This window comes from Loxodonta africana, chromosome 20 (assembly GCF_030014295.1).
Source record: "Loxodonta africana isolate mLoxAfr1 chromosome 20, mLoxAfr1.hap2, whole genome shotgun sequence".
Lineage (NCBI taxonomy): Eukaryota > Metazoa > Chordata > Mammalia > Proboscidea > Elephantidae > Loxodonta > Loxodonta africana.
In genome coordinates this window covers 56487495-56509116 of record NC_087361.1, presented here as the reverse complement: position 1 = coordinate 56509116, position 21622 = coordinate 56487495, and the positions used below count along the sequence as shown (strand labels likewise).

The 21622-nt window shown below is 40.8% G+C and overlaps 1 protein-coding gene across 12 annotated transcripts in view; it reads right to left on the bottom strand.

Annotated features, from left to right (window-relative positions):
• ITSN1 (intersectin 1) overlaps positions 1–21622 on the bottom strand; it is a 176454-nt gene that overhangs the window by 29991 nt on the left and 124841 nt on the right. For all 12 annotated transcript variants that reach the window (XM_023548435.2, XM_023548438.2, XM_064273214.1 and 9 more), the window contains 3 exons: positions 11203–11330; positions 9106–9326; positions 6909–7030 (listed from right to left, as the gene is read on the bottom strand). In XM_023548435.2, the coding sequence (XP_023404203.2) occupies positions 6909–7030; positions 9106–9326; positions 11203–11330 (471 nt within the window). The remainder of the gene's footprint in view (positions 1–6908; positions 7031–9105; positions 9327–11202; positions 11331–21622) is intronic.

Genomic DNA, 21622 nt, shown 5'->3' with positions numbered 1-21622 from the left:
TTTGTGCTAACACCAAGTGGCTATATGCCTTTCCTTCCTCGTTTGTATTTACTGGTGATGTTGCAACACATTTTAACTTCACAGCTGCTCCATACTGGAAACAGCTGTTTCTAGGCCAGGTCACACTGGAGCCTCCCTGACTTCTCAAGTTCATCAGCCAGGTTCTACTGCCCTTGCTTCTATTCTGGGACCAAGGACGGCACCAGGGAGGAGTGAGTTAGGAACCTGAGCCAAACACACAACAAGGCCTCAGGACCGCAGGATGCAATGATGGAGGCAGGGCTCTGCAGTTAGGCTGCTTCCATCTAAACACTGATTCCACAACTTGTTAACTGGTTGACTTGACTTTGGGCAAGTCTATTATCTTGGTGCCTCACTTTCTTCATCTGTAAAATGGGGGTAATCAGAGTACCTATCGTGCCATGGCTGTGGTAAGGGCTGATTATATTTAGAACACTGCCTAGTACATAGGAAGTATTTAATGACAGATTTTTAAAAGCCACCTCTCCTGCTGTCCAGCTCCGACTCTGTGCTGCAGTTCCCTCACCCGGGCTTTGGTCCTGTTCTGAAGCCTGGCCTCTACTTCCCCCTCGTGCAGATAACAATCTGGGCTGGGCATTTCCTGCTCCAGGAACATGCCTGGAACTTCTAGGATTGTCTTCCTGCCAGTAATCCTCTAGGGGCTGAAGTTCAATTCCTGACCACTGCCTGTCTGGGGCTCCTACCAGTCTGTCCAAGGTGGGCCTCTTTGATTTCCAACTGTTTTATTTAATTATGTCCTATATAATTAATTTATTTAGTAATATCCCTTAGACACAGTGGAAGCAGATCTGAAGCCCTGAGGGACTGCTCCACCCCATGGGCAGGTCTAGCTCACACCCTAGTTAACTGACCACACCCAGTCCTGTCACCCAGATATGACAGAAGGAATTCCACTACTGGAGGGAGGATGGGGTGGGGCACCTCTCCTCTCTGCAAGCAAGAGTTCTCCCCATCCCTAGGGGCAATAATGAGCTCAGTATTTCACTTTTAACCACTGAAATTCACCCAATCAGCTGTGGCCAAAAATAAACCCAATCCATTTGATTTATTCTTACAGAAACTCACTAATTTTAGTGGATAATTAAAATTTAATTTTAAGGAAGATATAATAAAAAGTCACTCTTAAGCTGTAAATTATATTAACCACTTAGAAAAAGCACAAAGATCAACATGGGAAGATAAAAAAAAAATTTCTTCCTGGATTTGGGAAACTTTATCCAAAATGCCAATCCAACTGTGGGAAAAAACTACACAAAATTATGATAGACCCAGAAAAGTTAGGCAAACTTCTACAGAAGTGGCTGGCTATAATGCAGACTTCTACATTAAGTAGATTCATCTGCCAGTGGCTGTAAGTCAGGCGAATTTTAATATTAATGATATCATCTTAATGCAATTTCAGTTAACCAGGCCCACAGCACCACCACAAAGCAAGAGGTCTTTCTAGTGCAGCATCATCAAAGTGGGAAGCACAAACCCCAGATACTGCTTACATATCTGAGAGTATGTTACAGAGCTGTTGTTGTTGTTAGGTGCCTACCCTATGCACAACAGAACCAAACACTACCTGGTCCTGTGCCATCCTCACAATGACTGTCATGCTTGGGCCCATTGTTGCTGCCACTGTGTCAGCCCAACTCATTGAGGGTCTTCCTCTCTTTCGCTGACTCTCTACTTTACCAGGCATGCTGTTACACAGTTAGCCTACAAAATGTCAGTAATTGTACTTAGTAATGAACCCTGCACACAGTAGGGTATTGATGCAATGGTCACATGCAGATAGCCACTATCAGGTAGGTTCAAGTCCATACCTAAAGCCCAATAATAATCAATAAATTGCTTAATATACACCTCTTTTCTCAACATTTATATGTTTAGTGTCTGCCATCTTTGCTAGGTAGTGTTAGTATTTCTAAAATCTCTGACCTGATCAGAAAGAAGGGACACAAATTCCGTCTTCCCTCACAGCACAACAAAACACATGGATGGCAAACAGGTTTCACTCGTGTACCAACTTGGACTGGCAGGCAGTGGTGGCCTGGATGTGTGGAGGAGGAACGCAGGCAGCAGTGGGACACGTCTCACGCTTTTGCTAGCTCAAAACAGACCGTTTCCCCTAACACTCCTAAAGGGACAGTTTCTCCAGCAAGAGAACAAGAAGGAAGAGATCGAGTTCAAGTTTTTATAAGAGTAACACTAAAAAAAAACTAAACCAAACCCGTTGCCGTTGAGTCGATTCCGACTCATAGTGACCCTACAGAACAGAACAGAACAGAACAGAACTGCCCCACAGAGTTTCCAAGAAGCGCCTGGTGGATTGGATCTGCCAACCTTTTGGTTAGCAGCTGTAGCTCTTAACCACTATGCCAACAGTGTTTCCAGAGTTAACACTAAGTTAGAAAATAAAAATTTCCAGAATGAATTGACTGGTTGATGGCTGATACATAGTAAATAAGTCCCTTCTTCTTCCTTGGAAATTAATAAGAGGATATTTTCCAGAAATGATTTAGGATTAATCCTGACAGGAAAAAGAGATTAAGTTAGATCAGTGGTTCCCGAAAGGGACTCCCTAACAGAAACACCTGCATTGGACTGTGAATGCCATATATGGATTAAAAGTTCCCAGAATCTCTGGGGGTGAGCCCTGGAATGTTAGTTTGTTTTTCCTAAGCTAAGTAATTCTGATGTACGCAGCTATGTCCAAGGACCGGGATTTTAGAACCACTGAGTTAGATGATCTCTAAAAATGTCTTCCAGACTGTGTTCTTAGGGTAAATCTCAACAAAACAGCACTTAGCAGAGGCCTTTTAATTTCTAATACTATCCCAATATATTACGGAAGTCAAATTTGATTCGTTCACCCTTCAAGTACAGGGACTCCTAGATCAGAAGAGAGGCCATGTATTTCCAGAGTTTCTAAGCCTTAGCTGTCAAGGTCAAACTCACTAAGAAGCTTCCAGTAAAGAAGTCTTTTTCATGAACACCTCAGTTCACACTGGTTCCTTTCCTCTCAAATTCCTAGCAGTTACAGTGAGCATTCAAGGAGAACTTCAGCACAGACTTGCTGTATGTGCTTCTCCCGGCTTTTCTAAAAAGATTTTAAACATACGAATGGCAGATACAGAAGTCTAGTAGCACAAATGGTTAAGCGCTCGGCTGCTTCCCTCAAGATTACAGCCAAGAAAACCCGATGGGGCAGTTCTACTCTGTCACATGAGGTTGCTTTGAGTCAGAAGCAACTCAATGGCACAAAACAACAACAATATGGCAGCTACCACCTTATGTTTTTTTTTGTATCATCAACATTTAGAACAGGGCTATGTATAAAATATCACATCGAATTTTCATGAACCATGAAAAGTATTTTTGGAGAAAAGCGAGCTCATTCTCAAGTTTCATCAAAATCTTTCTTTAAAGCCCCTCCCCAAGACTTCCTATATTAAAAAGGAATTTTTTTTTTAAGACTTGTATAACCTAATATGTACCATTATTTTTCAAAAAAGTTTGAGAAATCTGAGATTCTAATGATGACTGTGTCCACAAAAGTAAAAGTCAACCCTTGATGATTCAACCAAGAGACGGACAGTGATGTTCTATTACACGATTCTCATGCTCACATTTCTTAACTGCAAACTTCATGAAATTAAAAAACATAAAAATTGTTGCTATTACATATCAATTTCCACTTTTTGCACTGATTTATATCCTCACATATATTGCTGAATGGATCTGAAGTGTCATGTCGCAGTTTGTGCACAATGAAGACACTGCTGTTCCTTCAGCAAGTCAACAAATCACACCTAATGGTAGACTCCACACTTCGTTACGTATTTGGGATGTCTGAGGTAATGTAAACGCCACTCCAGAGATGGGAAGGTTCTCTGCTATACTCGTCTCTAAAGTCAGAGTTTTTTTTTTTAAAAGTTACAAATGTAGTATATATGTAAATAAGAAAATAATGTAGAAGTATACAAAATCAAATGGGAAAGCCCTTCTTTACTGCCCAGCGGTAACCACTATTAACAGCATGATGCATATATTTTAAGACTGTTAACCATGCATATACAAACACCCACACATACACACATAGAGTTTTAAACAAAAATGCAATTACACTCTACATATTGTTTCTGCTTTTTCACTGGAGAGCTTATTTGTATATGTAGATCTACATAATTTTGTAATGTCTCACTGTATTTATTTTGGCTAAGCATAGTTTATTGAGCCATTCTTTTACTGATGGACATTTGGCTATTTTCTGCTTTTACCAACAACACTGCAGTGAACACTCATGTACACATGTATCTGAGCATTTACCAAAAACAGCCTATGGGAGAGGAAAAAGAGGAATTTCTGGGTCAGGATGAATGGGAGTTTTAAATTTTAAAATTGCCAAATTGCCTTCCAAATGGTTTAACCAATTTATACAAACCTGCTCACAATGTGTATTTGTCTCCATTTTCCTTTATTCTTGACAAAGGTGGATATTATCAAACTTTTAAACTTGCTCATTTGACAGATAAAGAAAAATGCCACCTTGTTTTAATTTGCATTTTCCTGATCACCATGGAAGATAAGCATCTTTTCACATATTTTTAAAAATCATTAACTTTTCTCCACCTGTGAATGTTTCTTCACGTCCTCTACCAATTTCCAAGGTTTGTGCCTCTTTTTCTTATTAGCTGTTTCTGTAGTAAGGCTATAACCTTTTATATTTTACAGTTCAGAAATTCCAATTTTTTTATACTGTCAATCTTTGTCTTTTATGTCTTCTGTTTTTTTGGTGGCTTAGGAAGGCCTTTCTTAGCCACAAAATTATTCCAAACCTCTCCTTTTTTTTCTTTTAATACTTTTAGAATTTTATCTTTTAAGTTTAATCTACTTGGAACCTATTTTTGTCCATGGCCTGAGATGGAGACTTGACCTAATAACTTGCTAAATGCAGAGTCTTCAAAGTAGTATTAAAAATGGCATCTCAAAATGAAACCAGATACAAACTCAGCATTTACACTTTTTTTTAAGCACAACCTACTACACAAATTCAAACATATTTCTATTGCCACAACAACACCCAAGGATATGCATACTTACACAGGATTAAAGTGATCTAAAAGAACAAAACATTGAATAAGATGCAGACTTCCTGACAGTTAATGGCACTTACCCATTCCCCTTTAACCTCCACCAGGAAAGCAAAGGTTTGAAAGCAAGGCAGAATACATGTTTAATGCAACGTTTTATTCTTACCAGTGTATCTAAACTCTATTCATCTAATTAAGCTGCTGGTTAAACTAGCCAGCTGCAGGCAAGATTACTGTGACAGGATTAGGATCACAGAACAGCCCCAAACACGCTCCCCTGAAAAACAGTGACATTTTCTCATGAGGCTACAGGGCATCTATAGCATTTCTGTATCGCAAACGTTGTCTTATGAAAAAGACACGAGCCTTACTTCCCTGCACCTTGTGCTGCGATGAAATCCAGTTTCGAAAATGTCAGGCTTTTTCTTTTTTTTACAACGTAAAACATGACTTTGTAATGAGACCCTATCTAAAGCCACTCTGTATTTTTTAGATTTCTGTTATTGCAGGGTATTTGTATATTTTACAACTAATTTGCTTTAAAAGACATAACATTTCAAATATGAGGCAGTATGAGTAAAGTAGATTTGGAGCATAAGAAAACACAGAGTAGGATCCCGGAGATGGTGACGTAAGAAGGGAGCTTAGGAACTACCCCAGTTAGGCTTTGCATGGACGTTCACGTGGACAGGGGATGTGCTCCAATTTAGGAGACACCCACAATCCTTTCTGAAAAGAACGAGTGAGCTGGCACCCCGCATGCTTCAGGCAGTCAGTGTGGAGTGTATCCGAAGAGAGTTTTTAATTATTGTTAAGGTGATTTTGACTTTTAAAGATTTTGGACCTTTGGGCTTGACTCCCTTATTTCCGGCCCATGGTAATTAGAGTGAAAGCAGCTATCAGAAAACGAAGGGAGAAGGGATTGATTTCTCTGAGTGTCATACACACCGTTTCTTCTATTTCTGCCCATTTTAAGAGCCCATCTTCCCTCACAGAGGTGTGATGCCACACACTGGATGGGCACGTGAGTAAAGACACACAGTCCTAGAATGAGAAACTTGTCTGGTTCAATGTGTAACTTTAGTTGTCCTTTTAAAATTCTGAATGGGTCCCATCTTTTTAAAAAAAAAAAAAAAAAAGGCTAGTATCAATGCAAAGTCCAACCACTTCTAAGAATTTTATTCTTAAATGAACAGCTAGATTAAGGAGCTACTGTTTCCTTCTAGAAAATAATCTAGGTCAATCACATTGCTTTATTTTCTTTCTTAGGGCTGTTACTATAGTAAGTATAGTCAATTGTAATCGTAAGAATATTATGACATTATCAGAATTAAAAGAACCATGACAAAACAAAATTCTGGACTTTTTCCTCAGTTAATAATGTATATGCAGCAGGAAAGCAAATTCATTGTATTTAATTCATCACTTTTCATATAGTTCACAGAATTAAAGGGGAAAAAGGTGCTTTGATCCAAAGATACAAAAGTTATAACTGGCAATCGTGAGAATGATAGAGCATTTTGTGCTCAAAAGTATTTAAAACAATTATGCTAAGGCTGCGAGCAGAACACATTTTATTTAGCAACACTATTTAAAAATGTTAGGATAAGTTTTTAAAAGGTCATCTTTCATTCTATTAGAAAAGGAAGAAGATTTTGCCTACACATCAATAACCCTGAGGCCAGATTATGGGATTTCATACTTGTAAAAAACTGTCAAATAAAGTACAAAAGAGAACAGGTGATAACCAGCACCAGAAACCGCTCTCTCCAGCGTCTTTCTTACCATGACTATATCCCCCGGCTGAATGGTGATCTCATCATGACTTCTGGACTCAAAGGGGTACAAGGCTCGGTAATACACCACCTTTACATTCTCCTGGGTGGAAATTGTGAGTGGAACTTTTTCTGTTTACAGAGGGGGGAACAAAAAATAAAACATTACCTGGAACGGAAACGCACAGCAAGGCAAGTACCCACCATCTCCTCTGCTACCTTCGCACCTGGGCCAAAAATTTCTGAAACACGGATGCCGAAGCAGGACCGACTGATGTTGGCACTCAGCCCATCAGAGAGGTCATTAGCAGACTCTCCTGGACAAAGGTCAGGCACTGCTGTGAGCTCTAGGCAGTCTACAGGGCCCTTCACTCTGCCTCTTAGTGTGGACCAGAGCCATGCACTTCTGTAGAGCATCAATGCCCCTCCTCCCACCCAGCCGAGGGGCACAATCCAGAAGTTAGGAAGTGACCCAAAGTCTGAATCCACCAAGGAGGAAGTTCACTTGGAAAGGGGCAAAAAAATACAACTTTCCTTTTTAAAAAACCATGGAAATGACATAAGTGTTAATTTCACCAAGAACGGTTATTACCAATAATTCCTGGTAAAATAAGTGTTACTCCGCATTTCTTAGGAAAAAAAATAGTAATAATCCTAAGGACCCAGGATAAAAAGAATTCAGATTTTAAATGAAATAAAATTTGAAAAATGCATGCAAGCAGAGGCTCTTTTGGGTTCTGGTTAACAATAACTAATAACAGCTCTCGAGCTTTTATACCCCAGAGCTGCAGTACTTTGACATATAATTATCTTGTCTGAAAGGCAGGGTGGTGGTATTATCGCCATAAAGTCTTCAAGTGCATGATACACAAAATTTCCCACTGACTGAATGGGGGAAAATGTTCTCATTCTATGCCAGGAGGAAGGACAAGGGACTTAAATTAATTGCCTAGGATGAAGTAACGGTGATCACAAAACACATAAAATCAACAGTTTACCACACAGAGGGAAAAACAATCACTTTCTTCAGATAAGTATTATTTGCAAAGCCGTACAGTATTACAGAGCCATGTAAACATTTTGAACACACACTACAGCTTGCATCCAATATTCTATAACTTCTCCTAGCTATTTCAAATTAGGTATCTTTCATTTATCAGTTTTATAAAGAGGTGCCTTATGGTCAAAGGGCAAAAAAAAGAAGGCACTCTTCTCAAAAGGTGTAAGGACAGCTGAATGCAGTGCAGACTGAAAGCCACATGAGCACAGGCAATGGGGAAAAGCCACACTCCCTGCTGCTGAAACAGCCCAGCCATTCCCAGGGAAAATACCAAACTGGGGAAGCTAAAAGCTCTTCCTGCAGGATGCACAGGTGTGTGAATGGGGCTCAGCAATGGGACTTCACGCCATTTTGTTAAGTCCTTAAAAGACTTCTGGATGCAAGTGTGATACAGCTGGTGAGAATTAAACAGACACCTAACGACTCTAGAGGAGTCCCTGTGTACTAACCAAAAGGTTGGCACTTGGAATCCACCCAGAGTTGTCTTGGAAGAAAGACCTGGTGATCTACTTCCATAAGGTCACCAAACAAAAAACCAAACCTATCGCCATCGAGTTGATTCCCACTCATGGTGACCCTACAGGAAAGAGCAGAACTGCCCCATAGAGTTTCCAAGGTGTGCCTGGTGGATTCAAACTGCAGGCCTTTTGGTTAGCAGCCATAGCTCTTAACCACTGCGCCACCAGGGTTTCCTTGAAAGGTCACCAAAACCAAACCAAACCCAGTGCCGTCGAGTCGATTCCGACTCATAGCGACCCTATAGGACAGAGTAGAACCGCCCCATAGAGTTTCGAAGGAGCGCCTGGCGGATTCGAACTGCCGACCCTTTGGTTAGCAGCCACTGCACTTAAACACTACACCACCAGGGTTTCCTGAAAGGTCACAGCCATTGAAAATCCTATGGAGCACAGTTCTCTGACACACATGGGGTCACCATGAGTCAGAGTCGCCTCCGTCGCAATCGGTTGGTTAATGGTGCTAGAGAACAAACAGCTTTGAACAAATCAACTGCACTATCCAAAAACAGAGGCTGGCCTTCTCATTCCTACTGGTTAGCGAAGATGGGGTCTGATAACACATGGAAATTTCTCTAGAGGTTCTAGGCGAGAAGACGACTCATTTTCTAGCATGTTCTTCCCTCCATTACCTGCGGTGGACCAGGGTGCTTGAACAGCTGGCTTAGCTGGCTCTGGCTGCTGATGGAACAGCCGACTCAGCTTGTCCTGCATGCCTTTCTCCTCACTGTCCTTCTTTTTGACGCTTTCGTCCCTTTTCGGTCTCTCTTCATCGTGGAGTTTCCTCGGCCGCTGGTGCTCGTCCTCTAGCTGCACGTGCTCAAGCCACTGCTTGTCCCTCTCCTGGGCTCGTCTGCCAACAGAAAGACTTGATTACAGCAACAAAGACATTTCAGTTCCACACGACTTTGCCTCTTCTCACGGAAAAGCCTCATCTAGTCAATGGACCCTCAGCATCAAGGGGACATTGTTCTTCAGACAGAGCAATCTGAGTGGATGAAAAAACGCTCTCGGGGTTCCAAATCAGAGCCAGACAATGGCACAGGGTGTAGGAAAACACAGAGAGAAGACTTCTGACCGATTTTATAACAAAAATACTTCTCAATTTTAAAACTGGTATTTACTAAAAATATAAAAAATTCAGTCCAAAGGACTAATGGACCACAACTACCACAGCCTCCACCAGACAGAGTCCAGTACAACTAGATGGTGCCCAGCTACCACCACTAACTGCTCTGACAGGGATCACAACAGAGGGTCCCAGACAGAGCTGAAGAAAAATGTAGAACAAAATTCTCACTCACAAAAAAAGACTAGACTTAATAACCTGATAGAGGCTGAAGAAACCCAGAGAGTATGGCCCCCATACATCCTTGGTCAGCAGCCAAGCTCTTAACCAGTATAACAGCAGGGATCCTTCTACTCTGTAGGAATGTGAAATTTCAGTGCAGTATAGTGAGGAGCCCTGGTGGCTCAGTGGTTAAGAGGTCGGCTGTTAGCCAAAAGGTCAGCAGTTCTATCCACCAGCTGCTCCTTGGAAACCCTATGGGGTGGTTTTACTCTATCCTAAGGGGTCACTATGAGTCAGAATTGACTCAACAGCAACGAGTTTGTGTGTGTTTTGGTATAGTGTTAGCAATAAAAGCATTTTATAAATTTCGAGATAAAGGGATAGAGTTAGAGTAAATCAGCACATACAAAGAGCTAAACAATCCTTAATCCACCCCCAAGAAAACCACAAAATAGTCTAAATTGGTCACTTACCCACTGGCATTAAAAAAAAAAAAAATCAGACCACTATACTATACATAATATTACAGTAGTCTGATTAAACAAAACTGTATGTAATAGTTACATCCCCACTCACATTTCCATACACACACACACGCACACACAAATACTACATATGTCAGTCCTAACAAAACACGCGTGAGTCCAGGCAGTTTAACTGAGTTCAGCCCAATATGAACTTGCCTAAAGTATCTTATTTCTTCATCTTTTTAGTCTAATTTCAATAACCAGATTTTATAATTTATAGCATATCATTGAGACATTTGGTCACTTTTGCTTCTCAAGAGTCTAAAATTAACTGAAACTTTAAAAGCAAATATCCAATAACAAAATCAGACACCCCAAAAGTTAAAATAAATTGCTGCAATTTACTACAGAAAGTTAAAAAAAAAAAAAAACCCACACACACAAACATTCAAACAAAAACATGTCTGTAGATAAGCATCGATGACAAATCTTCTCTTTTTGTATTCAACTTTAATTGGCAGCTGAGAAAAAGAAGAAAGAGGCCAGAGTGGCCCACTGTCAGTCCTACTGAAGAGCCACAGAGAGCTGGCTCAGGGGCTTTGATTTCAAACTCAGCACTCTTGACCACCACTAGCATTAAAAGGCTGTGAACTGGAAACGTATTCTGGTCTTTGGCATGCAAATGAGCACACTGGATGTCCCAATTTCCCCGCATAATTCTGTTTATCTACATAGTAGGGAAAGCTCTAGGGGCTAACAGAAACTTCAGGGGGCACTTACATATGCCAAGATTTACACACACACCCACACCCACACCCACATACGCTTGCATGTACACCCCACCACACAACACACATGAAAGACTAACGGTTTTTTCTGGTGCAGTGACTGCTTTAGAGAGGCCAGGTGGAGAACAGTGAACGCTCACAAGTTGCTTCCATATGGGTTCACCATCCATTCAAAAGACTCACCTTTGGGCTTCCTCTTTTTGTTTTTCTAATTCTAGGATCTTTCGCTCTTGTTCTTTCTGCTTCAGGCGTTCGGCCTCTACAGACTTTTGCTTCTGCAGCTGTTGTTTATTATGTATTTCTCTTAGTTCCTAGAAAGGATCAAGAAACAGGTCACACACTGACATGAGGGGCCGGGCATTTCAACTGTTTATCAGCATGCAACATTTGCTGGTGGGGACGTCCAGGAACTTTGGAGGTAACATTTCAGATTTGAAAAATATGTTTAACTTGGAAAACTGAAATCACTCTACATTTTGACATGACTGATCTCCACAAGCTGCTGAGGATTATTTTAGTCGGCCATGACACATCATAACCATTTTCTGTGATTTGTGGGCCGTGATACATTAGAGAGATTTTCCGTGATTTGCTTGAGGAAGGACCTGATAGTAGGAAGGACATCAGAAAAGCTACACTGCTAAAGACCTTGGCGATAATAACGGAACTCAGCCAGCTTTAAGGTATGGCAATAATCACAGATAAAACCTCAAGGCTCTTCTGATATTCAGTCAATACCAACCTCTACTGGCTTTGAAAGTACACAGACCTCTACACACACTACCTTCATTCAACCTCAGCTCCTGTATGGGATACCCTGCCTTACAGCAAATGGACATGCCTCTGCTCCTCTGCTCCAGAACCTCAATTCTTGCCCCCAGGGTCTATTCTGCTCCAGGACCTCAACTCTTGCCCCCAGGGTCTATTCTGCTCCAGAACCTCAATTCTTGCCCCCAGGGTCTATTCTGCTCCAGGACCTCAACTCTTGCCCCCAGGGTCTATTCTGCTCCAGAACCTCAATTCCCACCCCCAGGGTCTATTCTGCTCCAGAACCTCAATTCCCACCCCCAGGGTCTATTCTGCTCCAGGACCTCAATACTCGCCCCCAGGGTCTATTCTGCTCCAGGACCTCAATTCCCACCCCCAGGGTCTATTCTGCTCTAGGACCTCAATTCTCACCCCCAGGGTCTATTCTGCTTCAGGACCTCAATTCTCGCCCCCAGGGTCTGTTCTTCAAATGCACCTCTTGCAGGACCATCACCTCTGAACAAATCCATGTGTGAAGCTATCAGCTGTTCCAAACTAGATGGCAGTCAGACTGAAAGTACAAAGCCATTACCTGGATGATCACCACCTGGGATGTGATTTCCGCATTTGAAATGAGCCCCAGGAGCTGCAGTAATTTCCTTAACAGGCTACTGAACATAAAATGCATTCTATGGTATTTCAAATACTTGAGTGGGAAGTTTAAAAGCCCAAAATTATGAACAACAAGGAAATGCCTGTTGAGGGGGATACCCTCTGATTATATAGGAATCAGACTGTCAGTACAGACTCAGTCACTGAAACTTCTCTTACTTGAGTCAACAACAAATCAGGAGTCCAAGTGTCCAGTAAAGGCAAGAGTGGACTTCTGGTTGACTTCTTGGTCTGGCGAACTAGAGTTAGTCGTCCAAATGGACAACTCAAGAGTCTATATGGTGAAGTTTAAGGACCAAAGTGTACCCTATCTTCTGTCGCCTTGCTCATTCCAAGTCCACATGGGCAGGTTTCTTCCTGGCCCCATATCGCTACCCTTGGATTCATTTAGAGATTGAAAAACAAAGGTAGCAGGCCTGTCTGTAGAAAATCAGTGTTAAAATACACTTGTTACCAGAGAAAAGCCCTAGTTAACCTCTGTCTACTAACTAGACTACTTTTATCAATGGAGGCTTGTGTGTTGCTATGATGCTGAACACATTTCAGCAGAGCTTCCCGACTAGGACAGACTAAAAAGTAAGGGCTAGGGATCTGCTTCTGAAAGTCAGCCAACAAAAACCTTATGGATGGCAGTGATTCTTTTGTGCATGGAGTCACCAGGAGTCTGGAGGCCGACTCTATGGCAGCTAACAGCAGACTGTTCTGAAGATAAAGTTAAAATGCATACACAAGAGTTTTGTAAGCTGTAAGTAACAGCTGAGATGCACTGAAAGGGAAGAAAGATATAAGAAAGTAAAGTTGAAATGGAGATTAGGAAGTTGGGCGAGGGAGATGGGGGAGTAGGGAAGGAAGGGGCTTCAGTGGGGAACCCAGCACATGACGACCAAGAATATTTAGGCAGGAAGCAGCAGGAAGAAGCAACTTGGTAAAGCACAAACTGGTGGACTACTTTCTATGGCAGCAGGCTCGGCATGTGGCTTCCACATCAGGAAAGGCACCTGAGACAGGAGGCTGCTAGGGAGAGGCAAGGACAAGAATGGAGGCTGTGCAGTTGACTGCTTAAAGTTCAACCGAGAAGAGAAAATCAACACCAGAGGAAAAGAATTCCATTTTTCATTACCCTTCTCATTGCCATACCATGAGATATAAAACTCCCATGTGTTAAAAATTCAGCAGAATTGGTATTCACAGCAATTTGGGATCAAGCATAAATAGTAATTAATCTCAAATACCACAAGTGAAAAACCTGGTTAATATTTTGGATTTGATATTTCAGAGACAAATGGAAAAATGGTACAATTCCTGTCAGAGTGATCTCCCCTCTCGGTGCCAGTTAACATATCTAAATGAAAGGAAAACTGCAGCAGAGTGATATTAAAACAACCTCTAAATGTCTTAAAAGCCGGCCAGAGCTCCAAAAGACTGCTTCCCACAGATACAGGTGGCCTACTCTATCATCAGCCCAATCACTGAGACATACTTTAAAAGAAAGAGTGGAAGAAAACAGATCAAAGACCTAAATACAAAATCTAAAACGATAAAGATCACGGAAGAAAAATTAGGGACAATGCTAGGAGCTCTAATACATGGCATAAACAGTATACAAAACATTACTAACAATGCAGAAGAGAAACTAGACACCTGGGAGCTCCTAAAAATCAAACGCCTACGCTCATTCAAAGACTTCACCAAAAGAGTAAAGAGATTACCTACAGACTGGGAAAAAGTTTTTAGCTATGACACTTCTGATCAGTGTCTGATCTCTAAAATCTACATGATACTCAACAACAAAAGACAAATAACCCAATTAAAAAATGTGCAAAGGATATGAACAGCCACTTCACTAAAGAAGACATTCCGGTAGCTAACAGATACATGAGGAAATGCTCACGACTATTAGCCATTGTAGAAACGCAAATCAAAACTACAATGAGATTCCATCTCATTCCAACAAGGCCAGCATTAATCCAAAAAATACAAAATAATAAATGCTGGACAGGTTGTGGAGAGACCAGAACACTTCTACACTGCTGGTGGGAATGTAAAATGGTAGATCCACTTTGGAAATTGACTTGGTGCTTCCTTAAAAAACTAGAAATAGAATTACGGTATGATCCAGCAATCCCACTCCTTGGAATATGTCCTAGACAAATAAAAGCCTTTACACAAACAGATATATGCACACCCATGTTCACTGCAGCACTCTTTACAGCAGCAAAAAGACATCAATGGATAAATGAATTATGGTATATTCGCACAATGGAATAGTACATATCAATAAAAAACAATGATGAATCCGTGGAAAACTTCATAACATGGAGGAATCTGGAAGGCATTATACTGAGTGAAAATAGTTGCAAAAGGACAAATATTGTATGAGACCACTATTATAAGAACTCGAGAAATAGTTTAAACAGAGAAGAAAATATTCTTTGATGGTTGCGAGAGTGGGGAGGGAGGAAGGGAGAGGTGTATTCATATATTAGATAGTAGACAAGAACTATTTTAGGCGAAGGGAAAGACAACACACAATACAGGAGAGGTCAGCACAAATGGACTAAACCAAAAGGAAAGAACTTTACAGAATAAACTTTAATGCTTTGAAGGCCAGCGTAGCAGGGGTCGGGGCTTGGGGACCATGGTTTCAGGGGACATCTAGGTCAACTGGCATAATAAAATCTATTAAGAAAACATTCTGCATACCACCTTAAAGAGCAGCGTCTGGGGTCTTAAATGCTAACAAGAGGCCATCTAAGATGCATCAATTGGTCTCAACCCACCTGGAGGAAAGAATGAAGACCACCAAAGGCACAAGGTAATTATGAGCCCAAGAGGCAGAAAGGGCCACATAAATCAGACTACATCAGCCTCAGACCAGAAGAACTAGATGGTGCCTGGCTACAACCGATGACTGCCCTGACAGGGAACACAACAGAGAACCCCCGAGGGAGCAGGAGAGCAGTGCGATGCAGACCTCAAATTCTCCTAAAAAAACCAAACTTAATGGTCTGACTGAGACTAGTAGGATCCCGGATGTCATGGTCCCCACACCTTCTACTAGCCCAAGACAGGAACTATTCCCAAACCCTACTCTTAAGGGACTGGAAGGAACTAAAAGGGACTATACGATAAAAAATGATACTGGTGAGGCGTGACCTTCTTGGATCAAGTACACACGAGGCTATTTGGGCAGCTCCTGTCTGGAGGGAAGATAAGAAGGCAGAGAGGGTCAGAAGCTGGCAGAATGAACACAAAAATAGAGGGTGGAAGGCAGAGCCAAGATGGCGGAATAGACAGACGCTTCTACTGAGCCCTCTGCAATAAAGACCTGAAAAAGCAAGTGAAACGAGTATATCTGTGACAAGCTAGGAACCCAGAGCATCAAAGGCAAGCTTAGACAATGAACTGACGGTCAGGGGGAGGAAGAGACCGTTCAGAAGTAGAGAGGAGTTACCGGACCTGAATCGCGGGGAGCCCTAAGGCACCATTCCCGGAGCGGCAGCAGCGGCGCTGGTGGCGGTAGGCTGGTACTAGCGTTCAGCCGCAGTTTCCTCAAGGAGAAGCAGCCAGCCACACAGCCTACTCACACCTCTGGAACCTGAGGAGAACGGCGCTCTTGGCAAAAGCTAAGTGCTTGCGTATATTTTACTGACCCCCACCCCCACCCCCAAGCCAGCTTCAGCAGCTGAATCCCTGGGCCTGAGATAGACCCTGGTGAGTGCCTAGAGCCATCCTCTTGGCCTTGGGGAAGGAAAAAATTTGCAACTGGGGGGAAAAGATAATTTGCTAGCTCCATTAACCGGGGGAACTCAGGTCAGAAGCAGCTCATGTCCAGGCATAAACCATCCGTGCACCTTGAGCACCTTTCCCTTCTGCACAGACCTGTGTGGGCCTATGTCGGGAGAATAGGCCCTTGCTGGCAAACTCCAACCATTTCAGCTGTGTGGTGGAGAGGTGGGTGTTTGACGTTTGACAATACTTTGTCTATTAAACAAGGTCCTCTCCTACCCACATCAGGGACCTAAGGACTGGTAGCTCCACTCAGGTCACCCAGCCACCCGTTACAGGGGTCCAAAGATAACTGGTACCTCCCAGTCCTTACAACTAAAAATGTTGGGTGCCCATGGTCCGTCTGCAGAACCCACCCACCAGCACGCTCTAGGGAACAGAGATGCGTTTTCCTCAGAGACACTTGGGGGTTGGTTCTCAGCCCCCTGCCTTGTTCAGAGCGTGACCCCCTGCTGCAATCAGATACTGGTATATATGCAAATCACCCCTGCCCCTCTAAGACTGTAGGACGGAGCCTGTATCACACACTTGATGATCAGCTACCTGGAAACCTGAGCTGAATTCATACAAGAAAACTGAATGGACTCCTAGACTGATATACCTGATAACAGCTCTAGCCAACTGGGGACAGGACACCAGAGCTCCAAAGGTGAAAATAATCAACCTAGCTCACTCAAGCAACCCATAGGGGTATACCAAAACAAAACAAAGCAAGCAGCTACGACACAGTAAGCAAGCATAAACTAATACAATAACTTATAGATGGCTCAAAGACAACAGTCAATATCAAGTCACATAAAGAAACAGACCATGATCACCTCAACAGGCTCTCAAAACAAAGAATCCAGGGATCTTCTAGACGAAAGTGCATTCCTGGAATTACCAGATGCAGAATACAAAAGTTTAATATACAGTACCCTTCAAGACATCAGGAAGGAAATGAGGCAATACATAGAACAAGCCAAGGAACAGAGAGATAAAGCAACTGAAGAAATTAGAAAGATTATTCAGGAACATAATGAAAAGTTTAATAAGCTGGAAAAATCCATAGACAGCAATCAGAAATTCAGAAGATTAACAATAAAATTACAGAAGTAGACAGCTCAACAGAAAGTCAGAGGAGCAGAACTAAGCAAGTAGAAGCTGGGGTTTCTGAACACAAAGATAAATCACTTGGCACTAATATAGTTGAAGAAAAATCAGATAAAGAATTTTAAAAAATGAAGAAACCTTAAGAATCATGTGGGACTCTATCCAGGGAAATAGCCTACGAGTGATTGGAGTACCAGAACAGGGAGGGATAACAGAAAATACAGAGAAAATTGTTGAGGATTTGCTGGCAGATAACTTCCCTGATATTGTGAAAGATAAGAAGATATCTATCCAAGATGCTCATTGAACTCCACATAAGGTAGATGTTAAAAGAAAGTCACCAAGACATATTATAATCAAGCTTGCCAAAACCAAAGATAAGGAGACAATTATGAGAGCAGCAAGGGATAAAACAAAAGTCACCTACAAGGGAGAGCCAATAAGAATAAGCTCGGACTACTCGGCAGAAACCATGAGGCAAGAAGGCAATGGGATAACACATTTAAAAAACTGAAGGAAAAAAATTGCCTGCCAAGAATCATATATCCATCAAAACTGTCTCTTAAATATGAAGATGAAATTAAGACATTTCCAGATAAACACAAGTTGAGGGAATTCGTAAAAACTCAACCAAAACTATAAGAAATACTACAGGGAGTTCTTTGGTTAGAAAATCAATAATATCAGGTATCCACCCAAGACTAGAACACTGGGCAGAGCAACCAGATGTCAACCCAGACAGGGAAATCCAAAACAACAAAGCAAGATTAAAAAAAAAAAAAGCCCAACACAGGGTAACGGCAATGTTATTATATAAAAGAAGACAACATTAAAATAATAAAGAGGGACTAAGAAATGTAATCATACCCCTTCCCTATGGAGAGGAAGATATGGCAATACAAAGAAATAAAAGTTAGTTATAAATTTAGAAAAATAAGGGTAAATAAGAAGGTAACCACAAAGGAGATAAACTATCCTACTCACCAAAATAAAATACAAGGGAAAGATACAGACTCAGCAGAAACAAAATCAACAACAACAAATAAGAGGAAAGGACAATATATAAAGAAAATCTACTCAACACATAAAATCAAGTGGGAAAAAGAAACTGTCAACACACAAAAAAAGACATCAAAATGATAGCACTAAATTCATACCTATCCATAATTACCCTGAATGTAAATGGACTAAATGCACCAATAAAGAGACAGAGAGTGGCAGAATGGATTAAAAAACAAGATCCGTCTATATGCTGCCTACAAGACACACACCTTAGACTTAGAGACACAAACAAACTAAAACTCAAAAGATGGAAAAAAATATATCAAGCAAACAATCAAAAAAGAGCAGAAGTGGCAATATTAATTTCTGACAAAATAGACTTTCAAGTTAAATCCATCAGAAAGGATAAGGAAGGACTCTCTGCAATGGTTAAAGGGACAATACACCAAGAAGATATAACCGTATTAAATATTTATGCACCCAATGACAGGGCTGCAAGATACATAAAATAAACTCTATCAGCACTGAAAAGTGAAATAAACGGCTCCACAATAATAGTAGGAAACTTTAACACACCACTTTCGGTGAAGGACAGGACATTCAGAAAGAAGCTCAATAAAGACACGGAAGATCTAAATGCCACAATCAACCAACTCGACCTCGTAGACATATACAGAACACTCCACCCAAGAGCAACCAAGTGTACTTTCTTTTCTAGTGCACTTGGAACATTCTCTAGAATAGACCACATATTAGGTCATAAACCAAGCCTCAGCAGAATCCAAAACACTGAAATATTACAAAGCATCTTCTCTGACCATAAGGCCATAAAAGTGGAAATCAATAACGGGAAAAGAAATCAAACACGTGGAAACTGCACAATACCCTGCTCAAAAAAGACTGGATTATAGAAGACATTAAGGATGGAATAAAGAAATTCAGAGACTCCAATGAGAATGAAAACACTTCCTATCAGAACCTTTGGGACACAGCAAAAGCGGTGCTCAGAGGCCAATTTATATCAATACATGCACACATACAAAAAGAAGAAAGGGCCCAAATCAAAGAATTATCCCTACAACTTTAACAAATACAAAGAGGGCAACAAAAGAAACCCACAGGCACCAGAAGAAAACAAAAAATGAAAATTAGAGCTGAACTAAATGAAATAGAAAACAGAAAAACAATTTAAAGAATTAACAAGATCAAAAGCTCGTTTTTTGAAAAAAAATCGATAAACTTGATAAACCACTGACCAAACTGACAAAAGAAAAACAAGAGTGGAAGCAAATAACCCAAATAAGAAATGAGATGGGCGATATTACAACAGACCCAACTGGAATTAAAAGAATCATACCAGCTTACTATGAAAAACTGTACTGAAACAAATTTGAAAACCTAGAAGAAATGGATGAATTCCTAGGAACACACTACCTACCTAAACTAACACAGAGGTAGAACAACTAAGTCGACCCATAACAAAAGGAGAGATTGAAAAGGTAATAAACTCCCAACAAAAAAAAAAAAAGCCTTGGTCTGGAGGGCTTCACTGCAGAGTTTTACCAAACTTTCAGAGAAGAGTTCACACCACTACTACTAAAGGTATTTCAGAGTACAGAAAAGAACGGAATACTACCAAACTCATTCTATGAAGCCACCATATCCCTGATACCAAAACCAGGTAAAGACATCACCAGAAAAGAAAATTACAGACCTATATCCCTCATGAACGTAGACACAAAAATCCTCAACAAAATTCTAGCCAAGAGAATTCAACAACATATCAAAAAAATAATTCACCATGACCAACTGGGATTCATACCAGGTATGCAGGGGTAGTTCCACATTAAAAAAACAATTCATGTAATCCACCACATAAATAAAACAAAAGACAAGAATCACATGATTTTATCAATTGGTGCAGAAAAAGCATTTGACAAAGTTCAACGCTCATTCATGATAAAAACTCTCAGCAAAATAGGAATAGAAGGAAAATTCCTCAACATAATGAAGGGCATTTATACAAAGCCAACAGCCAACATCACCCTAAATGGAGAGCGCCTGAAAGCATTCCCACTGAGATAGGGAACCAAACAAGGATGCCCTTTATCATCGCTCTTACTCAACATTGTGTTGGAGGTCCTAGCCAGAGCAATTAGGCTAGATAAAGAAATAAAGGGCAGCCAGATTGGCAAGGAAGAAGTAAAAGAATCTCTATTTGCAGATGACAGGATCTTATACACAGGAAACCCTAAGGAATCCTTATGAAAACTACTGAAACTAATAGTTCAGCAGAGTATCAGGATACAAGATAAACATACAAAAATCAGCTGGATTCCTCTACACCAAGAAAAAGAACATCGAAGAGGAAACCACCAAATCAATGCATTTACAGTAGCCCCCAAGAAGATAAAATACTTAGGAATAAATCTTCTCAGAGATGTAAAAGACTTATACAAAGAAAACTACAGAACACTTCTGCAAGAAACCAAAAGAGACTTACATAAGTGGAAAAACATGCCTTGCTTGTGGATAGGAAGCTTTAACATTATACAAATGTCTATTCTACCAAAAGCGATCTATACATTTAATGCAATTCCAATCCAAATCCCAAGGACATTCTTTAATGAGATGGAGAAACAAATCACCAACTTCATATGGAAGGGTAAATAAGGCATTACTGAAAAAGAAGAACAAAGTGGGAGGCCTTGCTTTACCTGATTTTAGAACCTATTATACTGCCACAGTAGTCAAAACAGCCTGGTACTGGTACAACAATAGATACATGGACCAATTGAACAGAATTGAGAATCCAGACAGAAATCCATCCACATATGAGCAGTTGCTATTTGACAAAGGCCCCAAAACAGTTAAATGGATAAAAGACAGTCTTCTTAACAAATGGTGCTGGCATAACTGGATATCCATCTGCAAAAAAATTAAACAAGACCCGTACCTCACTCCATGCACAAAAACTAACTCAAAATGGATCGAAGACCTAAATATAAAATCTAAAACGATAAAGATCATGGAAGACGCACCTGATCTCTAAAATTTACATGGTACTGCAAAAACTCAATTACAAAAAGACAAATAACCCAGTTAAAAAATGGGCAAAAGATATGAATAGACACTTCACTAACAAAGACATTCAGGTAGCTAACAGATACATGAGGAAATGTTCATGATCGTTAGCCATTAGGGAAATGCAGATCAAAACTACAATGAGATTTCATCTCACTCCAACAAGGCCGGCATTAATCCAAAAAACACAAAATAATAAATGTTGGAGAGGCTGTGG